We start from the raw sequence: 22,229 nt of genomic DNA, 5'->3' as shown, positions 1-22,229 counted from the left end.
TAACACACCAAAATGAGACAAAAGATGCAATAACAACATTAATATATATATATATATATATAGATATGATTAACAACAATCACACTCCTATCATGCCCAGGCAACCAGTACATGCTAGAACCTGGGCATGATAGGAGTGTGATTTCAATAACAGCCAGTACATGCTGGAATCTAGGTATGCCTGTGCATGATAGCAGTGTGATTGCTGTTAACAATTATATATATATATATATAAATATATACACCGTATTTGCTCGATTATAAGACGAACCTGATTAAAAGACGAGCCCCCCAAAATCTGAATATTAATTTAGGAAAAAAACGAAAAAGCCTGAATATAAGACGACCATATAGGAAAAAAGTTTTACCAGTAAATTTATTTTTTTAAATAAAAGCTATGATTGAGAAAAATATTTTGTTTTTATTTTCCAACCTGCACAGTTATGCACATCTGCCCCCAGGCTTGCCACTCTGCCCCAGAAATGCCTTATACCGCCTATATGCCACTGTGCCCCATGATATGCCTTTTAACCCTCTATATGCCACTGTGCCCCATGATATGCATTTTGACCCCCTATGTGCCACTCTGCCTCCAGAGATATTATGGGGCAGAGTGGCATATAGGGAGGTATAAGGCATTTCTGGGGCAGAGTGGCAAGCCTGGGGGCAGATGTGCATAACTGGGGGGGGGCAGGTTGGAAAATAAAAGGAAATAAAAACAAAATATTTTTCTCAATCATAGCTTTTATTGAACGCGCAGGTAAGCAGCCCACCCCCTGCAGACGATTATTTATTATTTTTTTTGGCATTTTGCCGATAATGCCCTTTTCGGACGATATATTTCGGCCAGCGATATATCGGTGCATCCCTGGTTTTAAATATATTTCTGGGGTAAGCGGAGGTTGTCCAGCTAAAAGCCTGTCATCTATAAAAAAAGGAAAGTATAAATTGGATCCTCTTGGAGTTTGGACCAGGTTCCCATTATGACAAGAAATCTTTTCAAATTTTGTACTGGAACTGCTCTTAATAACCGCCAACAATAGCTATAAAAAAATAAAAGCCCCCAAAAACAAACCACCAAAAATGTAAAGACCAGCTTAAAAAAAAGTAATCCGTTGACAAATGTTAACTATGATTAACACATCCCGAGCAGCTGAAAGGTTCCTGGAAATAACGTCTTGTGCTGTTTGAGCACGACATATTGGAGCGACACAGCTAATTGATGTTTTTACAAAAGTGACATGTCAGGAACAATCACTGCACGAAGAACAGAGACTTACATCAATTAACATGTCATCGTTTTTGGCATGCAAATGCCTCAAGAGGTACCACCGAGCAACCGATGCAACCGTTTCACTGCAGGCACTCTGATAGACCACCTTCTCCAAAAGCTGACGTGTTTTCCTGAGGAAAAGACAAATGGGTCAATTAACTACTCAGTATTTTAACACTGCAAACATTGGGGGCTATGTGGAAAGAACAATTCTGGAACAAAAGTGGAGCATTCACCATAGCAACCAATATATCCTGGAATATTCTTGCTTTACATATAACCACCGTTGTTTCCCAAGATTAATAATGGATATGTTAAAATGCTTCTAGGCTTTCTATAGGCATATGCCATTATATATATACATATATATATATATATATATATATATATCTACCTGTCTATACATATATCACAAGTTCAGAATATTGGCAGAGAATCCTTATAGCATTGTGTACATCTATGACTACTTCACACGCAATGCTTGTGCTCTTCCAACTGTGGATACAACATAAGTTTCAAAATCCCATTAACATAAAACCGCCAGCTATTAACTACCGATGATGCTGTTTTCGGTAGGCAAGGTTTGTACCGCGTGCAACGACTTACACCTTTACATTGCTCTTCATTGTCTAAGTGATTAAGATACCTTTATTTGAGGTACCAGCTTAAACTATGCAATCTCTGTCAACAAATTAGATACAAAACTGATGTAGTAAAGTATATTAACTCAAAATGTTCCGGAAAAAAAGATTACAGCCAACGCTGACGCTTATATACAAAAGTGTAAGGGTAAATACCACCCTCTCTCATGTTAAAGAATATTAGTCAAGCTAGCATAATTTCCAAAGTCTCCAAAAATGCCATATTATATACCGTATTGGCTCGGATATAGGCCGCCCCCGTATATATTTCTTTAAAAAAGCACCAAAAAAACATGCTGCCACTCTGTCCTCCCTCCCCGAGATATGCTACCACTGTCCTCCCTGCCCGAGATATGCTGCCACTGTCCTCCCTGCCCGAGATATGCTGCCACTGTCCTCCCTCACCGAGATATGCTGCCACTGTCCTCCCTGCCCGAGATATGCTGCCACTGTCCTCCCTGCCCGAGATATGCTGCCACTGTCCTCCCTGCCCGAGATATGCTGCCACTGTCCTCCCTGCCCGAGATATGCTGCCACTGTCCTCCCTGCCCGAGATATGCTGCCACTGTCCTCCCTCACCGAGATATGCTGCCACTGTCCTCCCTGCCCGAGATATGCTGCCACTGTCCTCCCTCCCCGAGATATGCTACCCCTGTCCTCCTCCCTGCCCGAGATATGCTGCCCCTGTCCTCCTCCCTGCCCGAGATATGCTACCACTGTCCTCCCTCCCCGAGATATGCTGCCACTGTCCTCCCTCCCCGAGATATGCTGCCACTGTCCTCCCTCCCCGAGATATGCTGCCACTGTCCTCCCTGCCCGAGATATGCTGCCACTGTCCTCCCTCCCCGAGATATGCTGCCACTGTCCTCCCTGCCCGAGATATGCTGCCACTGTCCTCCCTGCCCGAGATATGCTGCCACTGTCCTCCCTCCCCGAGATATGCTACCCCTGTCCTCCTCCCTGCCCGAGGTATGCTACCACTGTCCTCCTCACTTACCGGAGCAGACTCCCGGGTGTCTTGCGGGGCCAGCGGGGGACATCTACGCAATACGCGTATACAACTTCCGGTGCCGGCACTGGATGTGGTAAGTATAAAGTCCGAGATGGGGCGGACCGATTCCCCAGTGAAAAGGTGGGAAGCCCGGAGCACCCGCTCCTGTGCCGGCAGGAGAAACTGTATGTCTGCCTGGTTAAGGCCGAGGGGGAAGTCAGGGTTAGACGAAACGGGGGACAAGGGGCCAGGGGAAGTCGCGAGGGGGTACTTGGCGAGGGTCCTCTGAAGGACGCGGAGTGTTGGAGTGACGGTCGGGTGATTAGGGATAACAGGCCGGCTATGGTGACGTGGTAGCCACGGGATGGCGGCAATATCCAAAGGGAAAAGGGAATTTTCAATAAGCACCCATTGTTTGTGGGTGCAAGACATCCACTCCGCCACCCTCCGGAGATGGGAGGCGACCCAATAACCCTCGACGTCCGGGAGGCCCAAGCCAGCCTGTTCCTTAGTTCCAATCAAGTATGTGAGGGCCAACCTAGGGGGACGGTTGGACCAAACGTAACCCGTAAAGGTCCTGGTCCATTTCTTAAGATACGCTTGCGTCAGATAGACTGGAAGAGTCTGAAGTAGATATAAAAGGCGCGGGAGGATATTCATTTTAAGGACTCCGACCGTCCCGAACCAGGAGATGTGGTTGAAGGACCATTTCTTAAGATCCTTGGTGACTGAGGATAGCAGGGGGGCGAAATTTACCTCCACCAGCGTCCTCCGGGATATGAACTCCCAGGTAAGTTAGATAGGAATCCGCCCACCGGAAAGGGTAGACAGATTGTATCTGCGTTTTAATGGAGGGAGCGACACATACACCCAGAATTTCTGACTTTTACAGATTGATTTTATATTGGGATAGGTCGTGGAACTGGTGTAGCTCAGAGGTAAGGTGCGAGAGAGAGGAAAGTGGATTTGTGACCAGACACAGCGTATATGGAAAGTTTGTATTCCACACCCCCCACCGATAGGCCAGTGATAGCAGGATTTGCCTGGATGGCATTGGCCAGGGGTTCTAGCGATAGGAGGAAGAGGAGGGGGGAGAGGGCAACCCTGCCTGGTGCCATTAGCCAGGGCAATTTTGTCGGAGAGGGTACCATTAACACGGACATAGGCAGAGGGAGAGGAGTACAGAGCCCGAACAAGTTGAATGAACCTGGGGCCAATGGCAAGCTTCTCGAGGACTCTGAACAGGAAGGCCCACGAAACCCTGTCGAAGGCCTTCTCAGCGTCCATTGACACCAGGAGGAAGGGAGTGTTGATCAGCTAGATTTTTATCTTTATTTATATAACTTTCATTGTTTGTCTTTAACCTAATTATTCTAGATTATATTTGTATCTATCCATTCTATCTGAATCATCATTTACCATAAATGGAAGCAGCATAGTGGCAACAAAAAATCGACCTGGCGTGACACAGAACACTCCATATATTATATTATACTTATATATTAAGTTATATTCAGGTCTTACAGCATCAGATTCTAATGGTATTACATTGTTTTTTGGTTTCACACATTATCAGTTATTTTTCATGATTACATGATGCATATGCATGGTTGCCAACAAGTGCTGCCCTGCAATATGTGGGATGTATAAATGCATAAACAATGCATTCCCTTCTGTCATTTAATGCATCCCACATTCTGTAGGGCACTTTACATGTTCTTGTCAGCAAAATGTGAGCTACCTGTGTCATTATATAATATCATGTATTATTGCTGTAATTCAAATTGATCGTTAAGTACTTCTCAGAAGTTGGAGAGCTCAGCCGGGGAAGGAGGTTAACTGATAATGCTTGACGGATAAATGTAGGGAAATACTACAACATAAAAATATGAACATGCTAGATTTTGCCCTCTCAAAAGTTATGTTTACAGCCTAGAACTAGAACTCTGGTTACATATTTTTATTTAAAGGAGCATTCTTGTTTTATTCATTTTTGCAACTCGGTCTAAATATGCTGTCGATGATCCGGCCGAGGGTCATTTAGAGGTGCGCCAGCTGTGGTGGACGTAAGGCAGACCCCATATGAGAACCAGACTTACAGACAGGATAGGCAGAGTATTCACAAGCACTCTTTAAGATGCACGAAGACCCAGAGACAGAACGGGGGGAGATGTTTAAGCTGGGCTCCATGTTCCTCCTGTCCTGATAAGCCCACACATCACATCAGCTTGGCCCATCTTTTTGAAAGGGGCCAATTAGTATTGGCTACTGACCAGAGGACAAACAATTGAGTTTCTCACCGTGAGCCCTTGGTACTGAACTGCAGTAGTCCTTGGAGAAGGATGGCGAGAGGACATGCAGTCATTTTCAGCGCTTCACTCGTGGCTTCCTGAAGGAGTGCCGGCCAGCGACTGTCAGCATCCTGCGCCTACATAATGGAAAAATGCAAATATTCCAATAATTCATATCACCGGGGTCATCACTGCTATATGATAGAGCTACACATCTATAACATAAGCAAAGAGGAACCTGGGTCTAAATAACAACATGTAAAAGAATACTTAGTGTGTTTCTATTCTCAATTAGTCTTCAAACAAAAATGCAATTTACACACTACTTTATATATTTTTCCATACAGTTATCTGTAATTTTGTGACACTTTATCTTCATTATTTAGATACACAACAAAGAGGCGCACTTATGCTACTACTGGCTTTAACTTCTATAAATGCAAAAAAAATCCCAAATACCCTGTGTGTACTTGGGTGATGTCTGTCACAAAGTGTGTGTGGCCATGTCCAAAGTGTGTGTGTGGCCATGTCCAAAGTGTGTGTGTGGCCATGTCCAAAGTGGGCGCGGGGTCATGTTCAAAGTGGGTACAGCATTCACAGAAGTCAATAACTAGCAGTCCCTTGGGTGTCAGCTCCAGCAAAAAGCAATAGGTTTAGATACAAAGTGCTTCCCACAGAATATGTAAAGTGAACATGCATTTTTAAAAATGAAATATTTATTATTACTATTATTATCACATAAAACAATCTAGACTGTATTTCTTACCATACACATTCTAAGTGCAAGAAGAGCTAAGCGGAGAAGGCTGGAGAGCTTCCCATTCCAGCTTCCTTGTTGTGATGCCAGCTGCAAACTCTTCCTATAACACATCTCTGCATCCATCATCATGCCTTGGCACTGGTACACGTCCGCTAACCACTGGAATTAGAGGAACACACGCCGTCACTTCATACTGCGCTTCACTAAACGCATCTACCGCCAGAGGGTCAAAACCAATAATAAATAATAAAAATCAGTGCCTGCAGATATCTGTTATGTTATTACAATAGGGGAGAGTGAAAATTAACAATATTAACAAGACTGATAATACAAAAATTGACAGTAACATTAACGCGCATTAAGACATACTGGTACAGGAGGCGATTTCTCTAGTGAGCTTACAATCTATTAGCTTTTTGTAAAGTCACACGTAGTCATATATTAGTTGCAAAGCTCATCAAGTACTATAGGAAAGAAGAATTTTGATATTTATATATAAGTATACATTTTTTAACTTTGAATCACGGGGTGTAAAAACAGGTTTCTTCATTTATATTGTCCATAGCTCACCTACTCTAATTTCTATTAACTAGTTTTTCTATTTTTCGGTGTGTTTAAGGGAGACCACCTTGAGTATTTGGTTTGTAGCTTTCTTCTCTCCTCTACGAGCGCTGTACTTCCCCTATATATTTTTAGTACTTTAGTGTATCAATGGAAACGAGTCAAACAAAGCTATATAAAAACCATTACATTCTTATGAAAAAAATAAATAACCAGAGCAAGGCTCGACAAATCCCAGGTCGCCATGGCGACTGATAATTTTGTCCTGGTGCCTAGGTGTTTGTGAGCCAAACCTATAATTGGGTTTAGGATCCAGATCCCCCGCGGCATTGCAGGGGACTGGGATCCTCCTTTCCGGCAGCAGTGGGCGTCTGTGCGATGCAGACAACCCCGCTGCTGCCGGCGGCTCCGCCCACCCTCCTCACTGAACGGGGCTGTCACCGCCCACAAAGTGTAAGTGCAGGGCAAAGTGAGTGCTGGGGCAAAGTGTGAGTGTAGGGCAAAAAAAAAGTCCTGGCTCCTAACTTTTTTAGCTGGCTCCTAGATTTAAAAAAAAAATGTGTCAAGCCCTGAACTAGAGAATTTGAAACTCTGCAGATGACTGTGCAGCTTTTAACAGAATGGTTAGTAAAACGCATATGGGATAAGAGATGTCAAGGAAACCTTGGTTTATTCACTCAGCAAAGAGCTTCTCAGTGAAACACCCGGCTAACGTTGTACATAATAATGCATTATAAAGGGCTATTTGTGGCACGCTGAGTGGGACCTGTTTAATGCATAGTTCATTGGCATTAAAGGAACCTCACAGATCCAACAGATCTTCCTGCAACAGATGCCCACTGGGGTTAGACCTTTCTAATAACTCACTGAATAAACCATGCAGCATGCAGGGCCAGCTTGGTCTGGCTTTTAAAAACCCTTCCAGGGATGGCACGTCCTAATGCATAATTAAAAAAGTAGAGTTGTCATTAAAAAGTGAAGCTTTAAAGTAGATACCTTGCTTACATACCTCAAAACAACATCCTTTTTGAGAAAAAAAAAACATTTTAAGACACTTTTCAGTAATCAATGCAACAATCTATCAGTGCTTGCTTTTGTGTCACATGACGATTAAGTCTCGCTGACAAAGATTATGAATGAGAACATTTTATATTGTTAAAAAATGATGTATGGGAAGTTAACCGATTATACCCCTTACGACGACCTTTTTGGGGTCTACTCTCACTTAACTTTGTTGAGCTTGACATTTCATTGTATCTCTACCAGTAAGCTACACATAAAACCCTGTCCTCAGGGCCAGCTTTGGGATTTGTAATGAAGAAAATATCATAGTGTGGCACTTTGTGTTATGGGTGGGTTAGTGGCCCTCAAGGACTGAAGTTCGACACACAGCGTCACAAAGTAAATACCTGCTTCGAAAAAGGTGATTTAATCAGGTGCACTAAAAATGAATAACCGTGTAACAGACTTGCAAATTTGAGCCTGAATTACTGGCAATCCCTGGAAGGTCGTAAGTACTATTACCCAACACATTCCTCAAAATGAAAGATACTCCTAATTATAAACGGTTAAAATAAAAATGGGATTTTGCACAAATATTAAGTCTTGTATTACAGAAAATACAGGGGTTTATTCAAACTGTGAATATAGAATATAAGAGCACTATATAAACCAATAAATTATTATTAATCTTGGATGTGAGATGCAACATTTAAACTCTCAAACCATTCTCGTAAAAATGGCTGACCCTGTATAATACATTAAGCGAATACATCTTGTCTGTATAATGTATAAAGTATATATCTCACATGCCAAGCTGTGTACGAAGTAGCGCCGGACATCACAGTTTTCTTCAGCTCCTCTAGGACAGGTTCAGGGAGTTGAGCGCGGGAGCGTAAGAGCTGCTTAGCCTCCACCTGCCTCAAGAGAAGAAACAAAGATGGCTGGTCTGGACAGCTCTGCAAAGCCTGTAACGAGGAGGAAAATAAATCAGGATTCATTTTCAGTGCCGGAAAAGATATCAAAAGTTTTTCTTTCACCAAATATTATAAATACAGGTAACATGGCACAGATAATCAGAATAGGCAGGATAGGCTGAAGCCCATGAGACCCCCCCTTCGTCAAGGGTAGGGTCTGACTAGTAAAATATATATATCAAGATCCCTGGAACAATACATGGAGTTTCTATAGGGGACCTTGTGAAAAGCCTAATGATACAGAGTACTGAACGGGTACGGGATTAGACGTTTAATACAACGTTAGAACAAGAGGTCATAATATAAAACTTAAGGGTCAGCGGTATAGACGTAATGTGAAGAAGTTTTACTTTACTGAGAGGGGGTAGATAAGTGGAAGAGCCTCCCAGCAGAGCTTGAAAAGGGTAATACAGTGACTCAATTTAAAAAATGCATGGGATAGACATAACGCTATCCTGAATACAATACAAAGCCAATGACTGATTAAGGTCCGAGTCTCTACATCAAAAAAGGGGATGACTAGATGGGCCAAACGGTTCTTACAGGTCTGCGAATGATCAGAAAAACCTTGGAAGCTGTACTTATTTAAGTTTGATGATCGTGTATAGTGTGTTAAAATAATGCGGGGAGAGTCTAAGAGGGTTATGACTTCGCACACAGGGTGATCCTCACGGAGTTGTCGGTGCCTGGGAATGTTTTGACGTTCGTCTCGATGTAATATTAGTAGTAATATTTTACTGAACACACCTAACGCTCAGGCAGTTGTGAGAGATTTGTTTTACCTACGAATTTCAATGAGAATTAAGAACAACTCATATGATCAGCAAAAAAGATCATGTTTATTTATGGGGTGATTTTATGCAGATATGATCCTTTTTCATATTATAATACGGAGCATCTACTGTATTGAATCGACTGATCGCACCAGCCAGCACGTTCCTCTGTTCTAATCATACCCTCTGAGGCATTTACAAATGGGTATTAATACTTAATGGATACGGAGATGTAAAATCACTTTAGATAAGAACAGCTTTGTAAAAGAAATATTATGCAGCTAGCAGGATAACGTCCCATAAAATACCTTTTTGCACAGACTTTCAGCCTCTGATATCCTGTCTTGGTCCTTCAAGGTGGAAACAGCTTGACACAAAGACCAGTTGTCCAGCGCCTGGACGTAATTTATGGGCACATTCTTTATTGTTTGGGCTGAAAATGCGGAAACATAGGTCTTATTTTGTGGATGCAATATCTGATGCTGATATTTACCCCCAAAAAATATTGTGTGTTAACGATATAGCGTTACACCGCCTCATTTCCACTGATAGAGTTTAACTGCTACAAATAAACCGACAGAACATTTACAACATGGATCTAAAATCTAGCAGCGACATGGGATAAAACCACTCGTATAATGAACTGTATAATACGGATACTTAGCGTGGCGGGATGGAAATGACAGAACTTGGGCTTCGGCATGAAGAGAGGATATTATTTCGCCGCTATCAGATAGGGCTTATCGACATGACCTTTGGTGACACACACAGCCCTTTGAAAGGTTTGTCCTGCGTCAGTGAATACTCACTCTTTGATTTCACGGAGACCAGCAGGGCCGTATTAATATTACGCTCTTTGGCCGGCACGTCTCTGAGGAAGGACGCGGCGTGTTCGGCTTTGCAAGCAGCCATTAATCCAGCCCATACCGCAGGGTTATCTGCAAAGAAAATCAATAAACCTTATTTTATTTAACGTTATTTGACAGAAAACATACATATTGTACATGCAAAAATGTTTATTTGTTAAATGCCTGTATTAGGCTGAAATTTGAGCAAATTTACCAGATCAATGAACTGTAGACTGGGTAATTATATCTGCTATTCCACTTTACTGCTATTGGTTTTAATGGAGGCAATCGTTCCCCATAGCTGGCAAGCGAGCCCAAAGCAAGTCTGGATGCCAGCGAACACGTTTTCTACAATCAACGAGAATTAGCCGAACCCAAACTCACAGAACTGGGGTTACAAAACGAAATGACATGGGATAAAAACAATAAATCTAGATTCTGAAAAGAGTTTGAGAACTTTTATTTCACTTACAAATATAAATATAGAAGATGAGGGTCTACAATAAGCACCACCTTAAAACGTTACCTGCTAGGAGGGCTTTAACCCATTCTTATCTTGAATGATGTTCTATTACATTGTGGTTTTGAGATCACATTAAGTACATCATGACACCGTGGAAATAGATCCCTGTATTAAATCTCTTTCCCTGCTTTACTCTGATCATGATATAGGTTAGTGGGGAGGACACCAAGGGTGGGTTAGAAGCTGGTCAGTCTAGCTGATGAGAGGTAGTTCATTTTTGGGATACAAACTAATTTGATCTGTTCTGATCACAATATATTAGTTCTGATCACAATATTTTGGGCAGCTTTCCCCCCTGTTCCTTTGTATTGTTTGGCAGGATTATTTATAGGTTGGTAAGGTGGATGTATTACTTTATTTTCATAGTAATTAATGGGTAAATATATAAAGTACATCTAAATAAAGACGGTATTCACTGTTGAAAAAAACAAACAGAAGAAATGTAAACTTTTCTTTTGGATACAATGTGTCCAAAGCCCTTGGATATGCAGAGGTTAAAATGAAAATCAAAACAAACATGAGTTAAATCGTTATACTAAAAATGCACACAAGAGGGCAGAAGCGTGCCAAACGAAGGAGGTTATATATAATATTATTATTATTATTAATAAATAGAGGCCCGTTCCCGCAGCGCAGACCACTTCTCAAGCTCCTCACAACATGTGTGTGTAATGTCCATTTTCTACGCAACCCTTTCAATATCTGTTGATATCAATTAAGGTATATGTATCTCTTTAATGCATACTTGCATACCAAGTTGTCTGCGATCTGCGATTGCAACGTTGTACTCCTTTTTTTGCCAAGTAAAATTTCCACCTGCGTTTTATGCCACCTGGCTACCCGCCAGAAGCTTCCATTACTATGATACCTGGATGCCCTTAGATTATATCTTGAGGCTATGGGCAGGGATTTATTAGCCTCTAGAGCAGTATCTTTATCTCCGGGAGAGGCGCTTATTTGTTCCAGGTTTGTTCACCTTTGGCCATGCCCGTTAGTCTGTGTTAGATTCTAGATTCCAAACTGGTATATTTTGGAGCTGTTGGTACTAGTAAATGGTATAATAGGCAGGTGAAATATGAAGGACTGAGGTTTACTTCTTGAAATAAAAGATGAACAGCTAATATTACGTCAATATTTTATGGCATGACCTACATGAATGAGTAGCATCTTGAAAGCATCCCACTACAGACTTCTCGCAATCAATTCTAATATCACATTTTCCCGTGTAAAAAATTACAACGGCAACAAAATGCATTTACCTGGGAAGTAACGAGCTGATCTTTGCAAAATCTTCAGAGGGTTTCTCTTCTCGTTGTCAGTGCTAAGGGTTCCAGCTGCTAGTTCATTTACTGCTGCATACAACAAGGATTCCTAAGCGAAGGAATGATAAGGGAGTATGGTTAAGCGATGTGACGGACCGTGTTTTTCTACCATAAAGTAAGGAAATTACCTTACCTTCGCCTGACTTAAGTTAAGAATATGAGCTACGGACCCAGCAACTGCTCCACCCTACAGAATAAAAATGTTAATCAATATATTACCTACTAGAATGCCATTCATATTGTTAAGGATCATAATTATTTTTGTTAATGCAAAAAAAAAAAAAAAAGAGCTTAGCCTAGAACAAACCAAGGTCTTACCTTTGCATTTCTTGGAGCATAACGGGGAACCAGCCTAGACAATAACGACCACAACTGAGGATTTCCAGGATGACTGAAAGAGATTGAGAAGCTATAGTTGGTATTGATTTAACTGCAAAATGTAAGTTTACAAAAGCAAATAAGCACAAAACTGATGAGCAAACATGGATTCATCAGACATTCTGACAGCACGGTCAGCTGGGAAACAGTTTAGTTATTCACCTTTGCATTTCTTTTTCAAGTAAATATTTCACACACACTTTATATTGTTATGCGCGCCCTGCTAATCAGGTTTGTAGTGAACATGCCTCATTGTGGCTTCAGAATTTATGTATTTTTTGTGTAAAACACGAATAAGGTGATTATTAAACGTTGCCCTAACTTGGGCAAATATGGCGGCGCTTCCGGTGATGTCAGCCGGCAGAAGCGGTAGTGGCCGTCAGAGAAGATAGGGAAACAATTAGGGAATGTAAGTTAGGGTGAACGAGAATACGCGTGTCAATGCGGGCACCACATTTTTGGCCAAACCTAATGGGCAGGGAACAAACTTCATTGTGATGGAACACACACATACACACGCACATATACATATACAGAAGATATGAGGGAGAGAGGTTACCTGTGTACTGCTTTGCAGGCTTGTCTATGTACCACACCATATCTTCCCTGCAAAATGTATATGGCAGACGTAATCAGACATCTTTCATAGATATTGTCTTTACCCCGGGAGTGTTTGAGCAGCTCATTAAGTGCGGCAGTGGCTAGAGTTACGTCCCGCTTTGCCACTCCAAGGGCACATAGAGCTTGGAGACTTTCAATGCTTGGCTCCTTCAAAACAGAGCTGGAAGAAGGAAGCAAAGGTTGTGTTAGATGACAGCAAAGGACACAGCGGTGCCAGCCAAACATTATTAAACAATTCACAGTCGGCTAAAAACGGCTTAAAAATACAGTAGTTTTTATCATACATTTGTTTTATAGAAAAAGAAATATTTGGAGAAGGCAGAATATTTGTGCTTAAAGTTTGAAATATGATATATAAGTTTTCATTGCAATGAAGCTGCCATGAATGGTAACATCTTGTCACCTGGAACAGGACATTATTCATCCACTTTGTTAACATCCGTTTTTTTTTCTTACTGGGAACACCATATTTTATAATTAATATAATTCTACATAGATGTTAAATAAAATTGTGATTGCCGGCCATGACCTACGTACTCCGTTCGTGTCCAGAATTCACACTTCTGTATTTGGAGGTCTGGTTTTCTTTATACGGATACGGCTCAGTTGGTGCTCATAATTGGAGGTATTGTTTTATTTTTGGCCCCATTTTTTCATTATAAAAGGCATAAACTTGATAATGTGCACATTGGTCCATAAATGATGTAGGTTTTGCATTTTAATAATCCATTTACCATTTGAAGAGAAGAGTCTTTGAGGATTCAGCTTCACCTTGCCTGTATTCGATTATTGCTAGTGCGGTGAGGATATGTGCTTTTTCTTGCTCGGACTTTGCAATGGATAAGGCCTTCCTATATGCTATTCACAAGCAGAAAAACAGAATGGACGCAAGAAAGATTTATTAAGGTCAATGTCATTCTAAGTTATTGTCTCTTCTACTTCAGTTTGGATATAGGCAAACTAGGCAGGCACGGCTGGTTGCTGGAAGTACAGTTTATCTAGATTGCTAGAAAAACAGCTAGAAATCCTAAAGTTGGCTTTGTTATTGAGGTCCATCGGACAAATGTGATCCTGTTTAGTGCGAGACAACCCAACGTCGCTTAAGACCTTTTCCCTAATGGAATCCTTACAAAAATAGACTTGCGCTATTTGACTGTATTTATACATTTTGTAGGTACCGATCTCCAAACATCGTTTAATTAGGAGACTCAACATATTAAGCCAGATAATAAAGATGCAATGCCGTATTTTAATGGCCCACTTTTTAAATATCAAGCCTGAATATTTTTTGGGCGTTGGACAGCAAATATGCTTCTCACTCTTGCAGAGGAGCCAAATACTTGAATTACCTCTAAGGAGCTAGTGGGTATGGCAAACTACAACTCCCATCGCCATCAGCCACATACATTTCAGGTAACGTTTAATGTACAGCCACAAGAATATAAAACATTTGCAGTCTGGCAAAAAAAAAAAAGATAAAAAGACGCTTTAGAATAAACTGGATTTAAGAAAGATGTTACCTTTCATGCTGTCCTGTAATAATCCTTTCTTAAAGTACGCAAGAGCAATCCCAGTGAGGTCATCAAACTCAGTCAGGGGGGTGGTCGAGTGGGCTTGGATGGCCTCGTCATAATGACCCGTAGCACTGGGAAATAACACATTCACTTTGTATTTACTGTAACCTTTAAATTGCCCACCTGCCAGACTACAAACACTTCCCCGTCACACGCCGATCACTAGACCGCTTACTAACAGTCTGCACATCCCTTTAATGTACCATGAGGGTGCAGAGAGGAGGAATAATTAGAACTTTCTAAGGCATACAATGAATCTGTAGTGAAGGATTCAAATGTATTATGTATATAGAAAATATATAAATCAAACAAAAAATGAAAGAGAAGAATGCGGTTTTACGATTAAATATGTTACCCATGAAGTCTCCTTCAAATGCCATTAAGAATTTGTTCCATTAACACATGGCTATTAGCTCTAATACGTGTTAAAAAACAACTGATTAGATCCCAGAAATGATGCTAAATCCGCAGTCTTTTAGAGCTAACCCCATTGACCTGTATTATATAACCTGCCTAAAACTGGAATGGAGCTTGGCAGACACGGAATGACGATTATCTCTAAACTAGGAAGACATGATAGATGAAGAGACACCTTCGGCATCTCTGCGAGCCGTAAGTTATGTTTGCAATCACAGTAAAAATGATATGGAAAACAGCAATATTGAAAGATATCTATCTGGTTATGGCTGAGAGGTCCCTTTCAATGGATGTAGGATGGATGATTCTGCACAAGAGTTTATGAACAATAAGCCGCGTCAGGATCAGGACGTATATATGTTCAGGATCATTTTTGTAAACTCCTGCCGACTCAACAGTGAGATGCTGCTGATGTGTTTTATTTCGACCCATTAACTATGCATTATGACACGACGAACAAAGTATCTCCAGAAAGGGGGTCACTTACTGCATGGTTAATGTATCTCACACAGTTCAGCCATAACCTAGTGGTTAAACCCCATAGAACTTCTCCTATGCCATACAATCAGTTCCATATCCACAGCTCCCCCCTGATACATATGCTCTTACCATAGTGATCGGCCATAGTTACGAAGGGCAACATTATAATTCACTTGGTCTTCCATGCCATGAAGAATTGAAACGGCCCTTTAACATCGGGAATAAGAGAACAAAATCTAATCAGAAATAGGCTTACTGGAAAACAAAGCGATGATAATAATCATTTGACATGGAATCTGAGCTGGTTTTACTGTAGTAACCCTGACAAGCACATAAGTAATAATAGTATCAATGCTCAATACTGACATTTTATTCACGTGTTTGATGGTAAGTAGCAAACTCATTCTGCTTGTGTACTTGCCAAAAAAAAAAAAAAAACTCTACAAAGAAGTATAGCTAATTCATATTTTATGGCTCTAGATTATATAGAGATCTGCCTATGGCACACAATGTACCATTTATCTATTTATAACAACATTCACAAACTTCTTATAGATAAATCTATAACTGTATTGGCCCAAGTAAAAATGTAGTCCTTAGTAGAAATGTCTGAAGAAGAGACCTCTGAGGTCTTGAAAGTCTATATGGCTTTACACATCATTGACTCCACTGGCCCAATGAAGAGAGGCAATGATGTAAAGCCATACAAGACTTTCAAGACCTCAGAGGTCTCTTCAATCTATTTGACTGCATTTTCTCTAAGACATTCTGTAATACATAATTATGTCCTTTTAAGTAAATACAGAATAGGTAATTCAGGAAACATTAGATATCGGCCTCGTATTACAGCAGAGATTTGGTGTATCTATGAATACCAAGGTGCAGATTTTATATTTCAGATTTTGTTTAAAGATTTTCTTTCTCATAACCAAAGTAGGACTTTAAACAAAATGACAAACAGGAGACATAACGTTCATCAGCTAATCCTGGATTTGTTATACCTGCCGTAAGCTTCCCTGGCCTGGATTCTCAAGTTCAGATGTTCACTTAAATAGCCCAGCATTGAGAAAGCGGCATGGTCATCCCGAATCCGTTCTGCCAGGGAAGAGACAAACGTAAGTTGTACATATACATGAAGCTCCATACATAAAAGGGGAGACGCCATAGAATTTGGAATAGCAGAACAGATCACCTAAGGAAAATGTGTTTTATTGGCATCATGCCATCGTAAGTTTTTTACGTTCCACACTCAGAGGGGCAGCACTTTACCGGTACTGGTGGGCAACATGTACGCGTTATACCTGCCAGGAGAAAAATGGCTAACGTGGCAATTCTTGCCTTAGGGGAGACTCGGTCACCCCACAGGGGACACCTTAAACGCGACAACTCAAGCTGTTAGTATTGCTGCTCCCTTACAGTCATAAAAATAGTTTTATCATAAATCGGTAGGTGTTTCAAGAGTCAGAATAGTAGTAGTTGTAATTACAATAGTAAAACAATACTTAAAATCGTATCGATATATTTTCCCGCAGGGAACTCTGCCGTTCCACGTTCCAGTGTCTTCTATGAGAAAAGAAATGCAGTAAGAAAGTACCATTTTCTAGTTACCTGTATATTTAGATAAAGCGAGGTGTGCGGCAGTGACGGCATTCATCTGCACAATGCCATAACGATACAGATCCGTATTCCTTTTGCTTTTATCTTGAAGGGTTGTACAGACCCACTGTGCGTATCCCTTCGCGCCCTCCTCCTGTATAACGACATTAAAGATCTCAACTGAGAAATTGGAAACAAATTGGGCGTTATGAATTAAAACCAGTCTTTGACCTGAATCTAATATACGGAGGGGAGCAGGATGCTATATGTAAAGGTTCTTGACAAAAGAATGACTTTTTAAAATTCTCTATTTATGACCGCTCTGGATAGTAACATCAAAGTAAAAGTGGCAGAAATGTCTAGGGCGATAATCTAATAAGAGCATGGGAACCAAATGTTGGGCCCAATCAAACCTCATACGCATTTGACAAAATGTATCATATTGTGAAGTTCCAGTATCACCTGGGTACTTTTATCTTTGGTTCAATGCTCTGACAGGTTTTATTAATTAATAAAATATTGTTAATACAGAGTAAAATATTGACTGGGTTACTAACCTAAGCAATGTGAGATTTTGAGGCAATAAGGACTTACATGCAGAAGGAGCTCCGTGGTGTGTCTAAAAAGATCCATGGTTTCATTGCTTCCAACAACCTCTGCTATCAACGCCTAGTGAAATAGAAAATGATATTTAAAAACAAATGACTAACCTGTAGCATCTGCCATACAGCAATAGTCTGAACCGACGACTAATCAGGTTAATAACTGCTACAGGGAATCAATAATGATTCATTCTGTCTACAAGTCTCAAAGGACAATAACAAGGTTCGGTCTCAAAGACGTACCTGCCCGATCCAGCACCTCACATAAGATGGCTCAAGGGACTGAGCTACATTGAAGGCTTGGTGGCTCAGCTGAACACAAAATGAACATGCAGCATTAAAATACAACAAATTGCTTACAGATCATAAAAAATGTGCTTTCAATGACTCAATCTATTGCAAAAAAAATACATTTATGCCAACATCAAAGCAACACACAGGCATGATAACACCTCTCGAAGTCACTTCAAAGCAGGAAGAGCTGATATTTTAGAATGTCCTCCCGTATACCTAGATGGATCTAAAACCTACTATTGCACATGCGATGAGACCTGGAATTATAGATGAATCCTGTGGACCGGGTCTGAGAAACACTAGTGACTAATGAACAGCAATAAAGTGGAGAAAGCAGCAGGAAGATTGGTTGCCATGGCGTTAGCTCTGAAATTTCACCTAAATACATGTTGCTTCAAAATGATAGTTTGTTACCTACTTAAGCTCTGGGAGTCTTATGGCAATCACGATTGCTGAAAAAGATGACAAAAAACACGACTACGTTCTTCATACATGCGGGAGGCTTCCTTACCTCAATATTCTCATTGACCAGGTATAAGGCACCCAGATTTGTCCACGCCGCAACATTCTATGGAGTAAAAGGAGAGCTAATTTACAATGCTGCCCCTTAAAACCATTTGAATAACTAAATAGCAATCAATATAATTAGGACACAAAACGGAGCACTCACATTCTGTTCGCATTGGATGGATTTGACGAAAGCATGTTGTGCTAAAGCGTGGTTATTGATACCTGGAAAAACACGGATTACGTGAAGTTAAGATCAGATCATTTTCGATTGGGTGAGCTCTATAACAAACACCAGATTCCAGAGTCAGCTAAACATAAACATGTCCCATGCACGTGTGGGTGTGTGTGTGTGAATGAATGAAACATGGTGTTTACAGACACACATATATATATATATATATATATATATATATATATATATATATATATATATATATATATATAGACAAGATCAGAGAAATAATCTTATCACGCCCTACCCTTGTACTTTAAACAGAAACTGTACAAAAAAAAAAAAGTAATAATAAAAAGACTGAAAAACATGTATAAGGCTGTGATAATTTCAACTCCGGGTGCTTGTTTTAAGAGACTGATGTAAAAGCTATTTTTATGGGGCTTTTTCTAATTACTGCTGCTGCCATAAAAAAAAAGGGGAATAAAAAAATTTGAAGTACCTCAAGTTGAGTTTAGGGATTTTAGGAGCAATTTTGTATTTTCTGTAAAATACCAGACTGTCACTTACCTTTGGAGGAAGAAATAACACCCAGAACATTCCAGTACTGGTAATTACCGCTGTCCATCATCACGGCCTTTTTAACACACTGAATAAAAAAAAAAAATGAAAAAAAATCTTACTCGATTCTATTGTTTGGACAGACGACAGCAAATTTCTTGAAGGAAAAAAGGAAGGCAGCGATGAATGGAAATATTCCTTAAAGGTGCTTTTCCACCTACTGCGCTGAAATAAACAGTGTTTTTAAATAAAAGGCAGCATTAGCATCTGCTGAATACCCTCAGTCATAGTTTTCGTCATGCAGGCACCGACTGCTTATTGTCATAGAAACCGCAAAAAGCTTCTTAAAAGTTTTTCTGCTGCTTTTATGTGATTAAGGCTTCAGGTGAAATAATAAAATGCCTTAACAGGTTTATTTGGCGCACCATACTACAGAGTGCAATTAATGTTTTTTCAGAGGAAAAATTCAGGAGCCATCAAGATGAGTCCTTTGGCAACACTTTTATAACATATTTCCTTCTACAGCTATGGAACTTTTCATTTACATAAAAGATAAACGCACACTTCTATACACATCAATCCAAGCTCCTACCAGCACAGCACCTCTGCATCCTGTGACCGTAGGGGGAAGGATCATGGCACAGCAACTCTGGCCCTTTTGTCTGCTCCTAGGGGCCTCAACAATGGGCTGCAAATGAGTCTTACTGGGCAACCTTGTTACATGAAAAAAGAAACGCCCTCTGGCATAGCTGACCACACTCCAGACAGAGATGCACCAGATCGGCTCCCACATGACCCAGCACTACAAGTACTACTATGCCGTACAGGTCCATTAGGAGCCCTAAGGCAAGTGCACCTTATCCCCTGTTGTTCATCTGTCCTTGGGGAAATTAAGGCAGGGGGTTACTTACTAGTCAAACGCTTGATACTTTGATTAAATATCATAATGGCATTCCATGAGATGTATCCATGTGATACATAATGAGGTTCCATGGAATAGCATTGTAGTTTTCTCCAAGTTGCACACCAAATATGAAATCTCACACTACAACTCACTTTGTTGTATGATAAAACCCATTAAGGAACCACAAACATAATTACCTGCAATGATTTTTCCAATAAGCCATCAGCGTTACTCTTTATAATGTCGGAGTCCCGTGCCTGGTAGTAGTAATTGATGCCAAGATCACACCACAGGTTCGCTGTGGGCTGGAGTTTGAGTGCACGGCCATAACACCTAAAAAGACAATCATCCAGAAACATGCTCATCAGCGAACTGCAGCATTAACGTTATGTGTGCGACAAAAGCTACTCCGGAAAAGCAACTACCCCAAAGAATGTCCTAATTATGACTGTAGAGATGCTCAAATGTTACTAATTTCTCTGATCAGAACATTTCTTTTAGCGTAAATACTCTGGCACCCACATGGTTTTATGTTTAAAAAGAAAAGTAAGACCTTCCTACCTCCCCCCTAGTTCCAGGATTCCTGATTTGCCCATGAGCTGTAGTCCCTCGTTCTGGCCAACCAGTGCCCCAGGGACATTCGCTTTGACTTTGGATGGTGAAACTCTATGTAAACAAGTGCAGGCGTCACCAAGTAGCTTCCACAAACACGAAAGGTCAGGACGTTGTTGGACGGCTCTGGAAAAACAAACACACATTTATGTACCATCTTATTTGACCATCATTAAAAGAAAATTTTTTCTCTCTTTACCCCCCATCTTCTCTCTCTAACTCTCTTTGTTGAGGTTTACCGACTAAAGGGAAAGTTGTGTTTCACGTCCACTATAAGTTTGCCCTTCGGGTCTTGTGGCTGAGAATCCCTTTAGTAAATCAGGGCCTTGTGAGCTTTAGAGGTCCATATGGCACTTTTTGTGGATTGGGGTGTTGTGACTAACTTCCCCCTTTAGTGAATAAACTCATCCCCCTCTTCCTTTCTCCTTCTTTCTTCTGTCTCTAGCACAGGGACACAGATGTTTCTAAGTTGAGCCTAAAGCTAAATATCACATAGTAGGCAAGCTGTAGCAAGGGGTCTGAAAATGTTTACACAACCTGATGTCCTGAAATTCAACATTGATCTTAGAAACATGTGCTGCAGAATAAACAGAATGCATAAATATATACACTGAACTAACCTAGTTAGAAATTGTAATGATTTTTCTATGCACTCCACTGCCTTTGCATCCAAAAAGTCCCCAAGAGCATCTTTTGCAAGCATTAGATGGCATTCACCTAGACCTAAGAACAAATAAGGAAAGCTACAGGTTATCTCCAATTCAAAATATTACACTGCTGGGGAAAAAAATATTCCATGCGTCATTTCACTCTACCTTTAAGCGCTGGTACATATTCTCCAGAAGTCTTTATGATTTGATGGTATTCAATTATTGCCTCTCTGTATGTCCCCAGGATTTGCTTGATAGATGCGATCTTGTACATGCTGTACACGGAGTCTGGACTTAGTTCGCTGGCTTTCATGAAGGATTTCAGAGCCGTCGTATAACCTCCTCGGCTTAAATACGCTTCTCCCAAACATTCCCAGCAGTTTGCATCCTTGGGGTCCGCTCTCAGCGCAGCGTGAAAGCTACATTTGAAGAGAAGGGGATATTAGGCACGGAGAACCTGCTTGGAAATCAAAGACTCGTTAGGACCTTGCCATTAAAAGGGCTACCGATAGGAAAAATATGGTCTACATAAATTGTTTAAGACCTTTAAAGATGTCGTTCTACACACTCTTCCAGCACTATAAACAATATTCATAATACTGTTGAATGCCTACAACCCTCCCTGAAAGAATTGCTCAGTCATAACATTTTTTACGTCAGTCATATTTTTCAGAGAATGCTTAGGGGACAAAACCAGTTGTAGGTCGTTACCATAGAAGGTTTCATAAAAAGTACTCCTTTTGTCTTTATGTGATTAAACTTTTGAAAGGAAGATTAAAATGACTGATCTGCTAACGTTTATTTGCTTAACTTGCCAGAGAGCGCAATTAACGTTTAGTGCAATAGGACAGCGCCTTTAAGGAATCGGACGACAGGCCTAGCCGCTAATGTTTGTATAT

The 22,229-nt window shown here is 40.7% G+C and overlaps 1 protein-coding gene across 1 annotated transcript in view; it reads right to left on the bottom strand.

Annotated features, from left to right (window-relative positions):
- LOC149303032 (tetratricopeptide repeat protein 37-like) overlaps positions 1–22,229 on the bottom strand; it is a 41,803-nt gene that overhangs the window by 2,916 nt on the left and 16,658 nt on the right. Inside the window, exons 16-39 of the mRNA XM_089481804.1 lie at positions 21,496–21,749; positions 21,301–21,403; positions 20,630–20,806; positions 20,266–20,401; positions 19,174–19,252; positions 18,592–18,653; positions 18,433–18,489; positions 17,871–17,939; positions 17,620–17,694; positions 17,038–17,179; positions 16,431–16,524; positions 15,559–15,636; positions 14,479–14,603; positions 13,693–13,816; positions 12,897–13,118; positions 12,278–12,350; positions 12,093–12,146; positions 11,897–12,008; positions 10,076–10,204; positions 9,575–9,699; positions 8,326–8,484; positions 5,963–6,115; positions 5,206–5,333; positions 1,281–1,404 (exon numbers count right to left, since the gene is read on the bottom strand). Coding sequence (XP_089337930.1) covers positions 1,281–1,404; positions 5,206–5,333; positions 5,963–6,115; positions 8,326–8,484; positions 9,575–9,699; positions 10,076–10,204; positions 11,897–12,008; positions 12,093–12,146; positions 12,278–12,350; positions 12,897–13,118; positions 13,693–13,816; positions 14,479–14,603; positions 15,559–15,636; positions 16,431–16,524; positions 17,038–17,179; positions 17,620–17,694; positions 17,871–17,939; positions 18,433–18,489; positions 18,592–18,653; positions 19,174–19,252; positions 20,266–20,401; positions 20,630–20,806; positions 21,301–21,403; positions 21,496–21,749 — 2,854 coding nt within the window. The remainder of the gene's footprint in view (positions 1–1,280; positions 1,405–5,205; positions 5,334–5,962; positions 6,116–8,325; positions 8,485–9,574; positions 9,700–10,075; positions 10,205–11,896; positions 12,009–12,092; positions 12,147–12,277; positions 12,351–12,896; positions 13,119–13,692; positions 13,817–14,478; positions 14,604–15,558; positions 15,637–16,430; positions 16,525–17,037; positions 17,180–17,619; positions 17,695–17,870; positions 17,940–18,432; positions 18,490–18,591; positions 18,654–19,173; positions 19,253–20,265; positions 20,402–20,629; positions 20,807–21,300; positions 21,404–21,495; positions 21,750–22,229) is intronic.

Source organism: Sceloporus occidentalis, unplaced genomic scaffold (assembly GCF_023333645.1).
Source record: "Sceloporus occidentalis isolate IW3139 unplaced genomic scaffold, rSceOcc1.0.p SCAF_16, whole genome shotgun sequence".
Lineage (NCBI taxonomy): Eukaryota > Metazoa > Chordata > Lepidosauria > Squamata > Phrynosomatidae > Sceloporus > Sceloporus occidentalis.
This window is presented reverse-complemented; position numbering and strand designations above follow the sequence as displayed.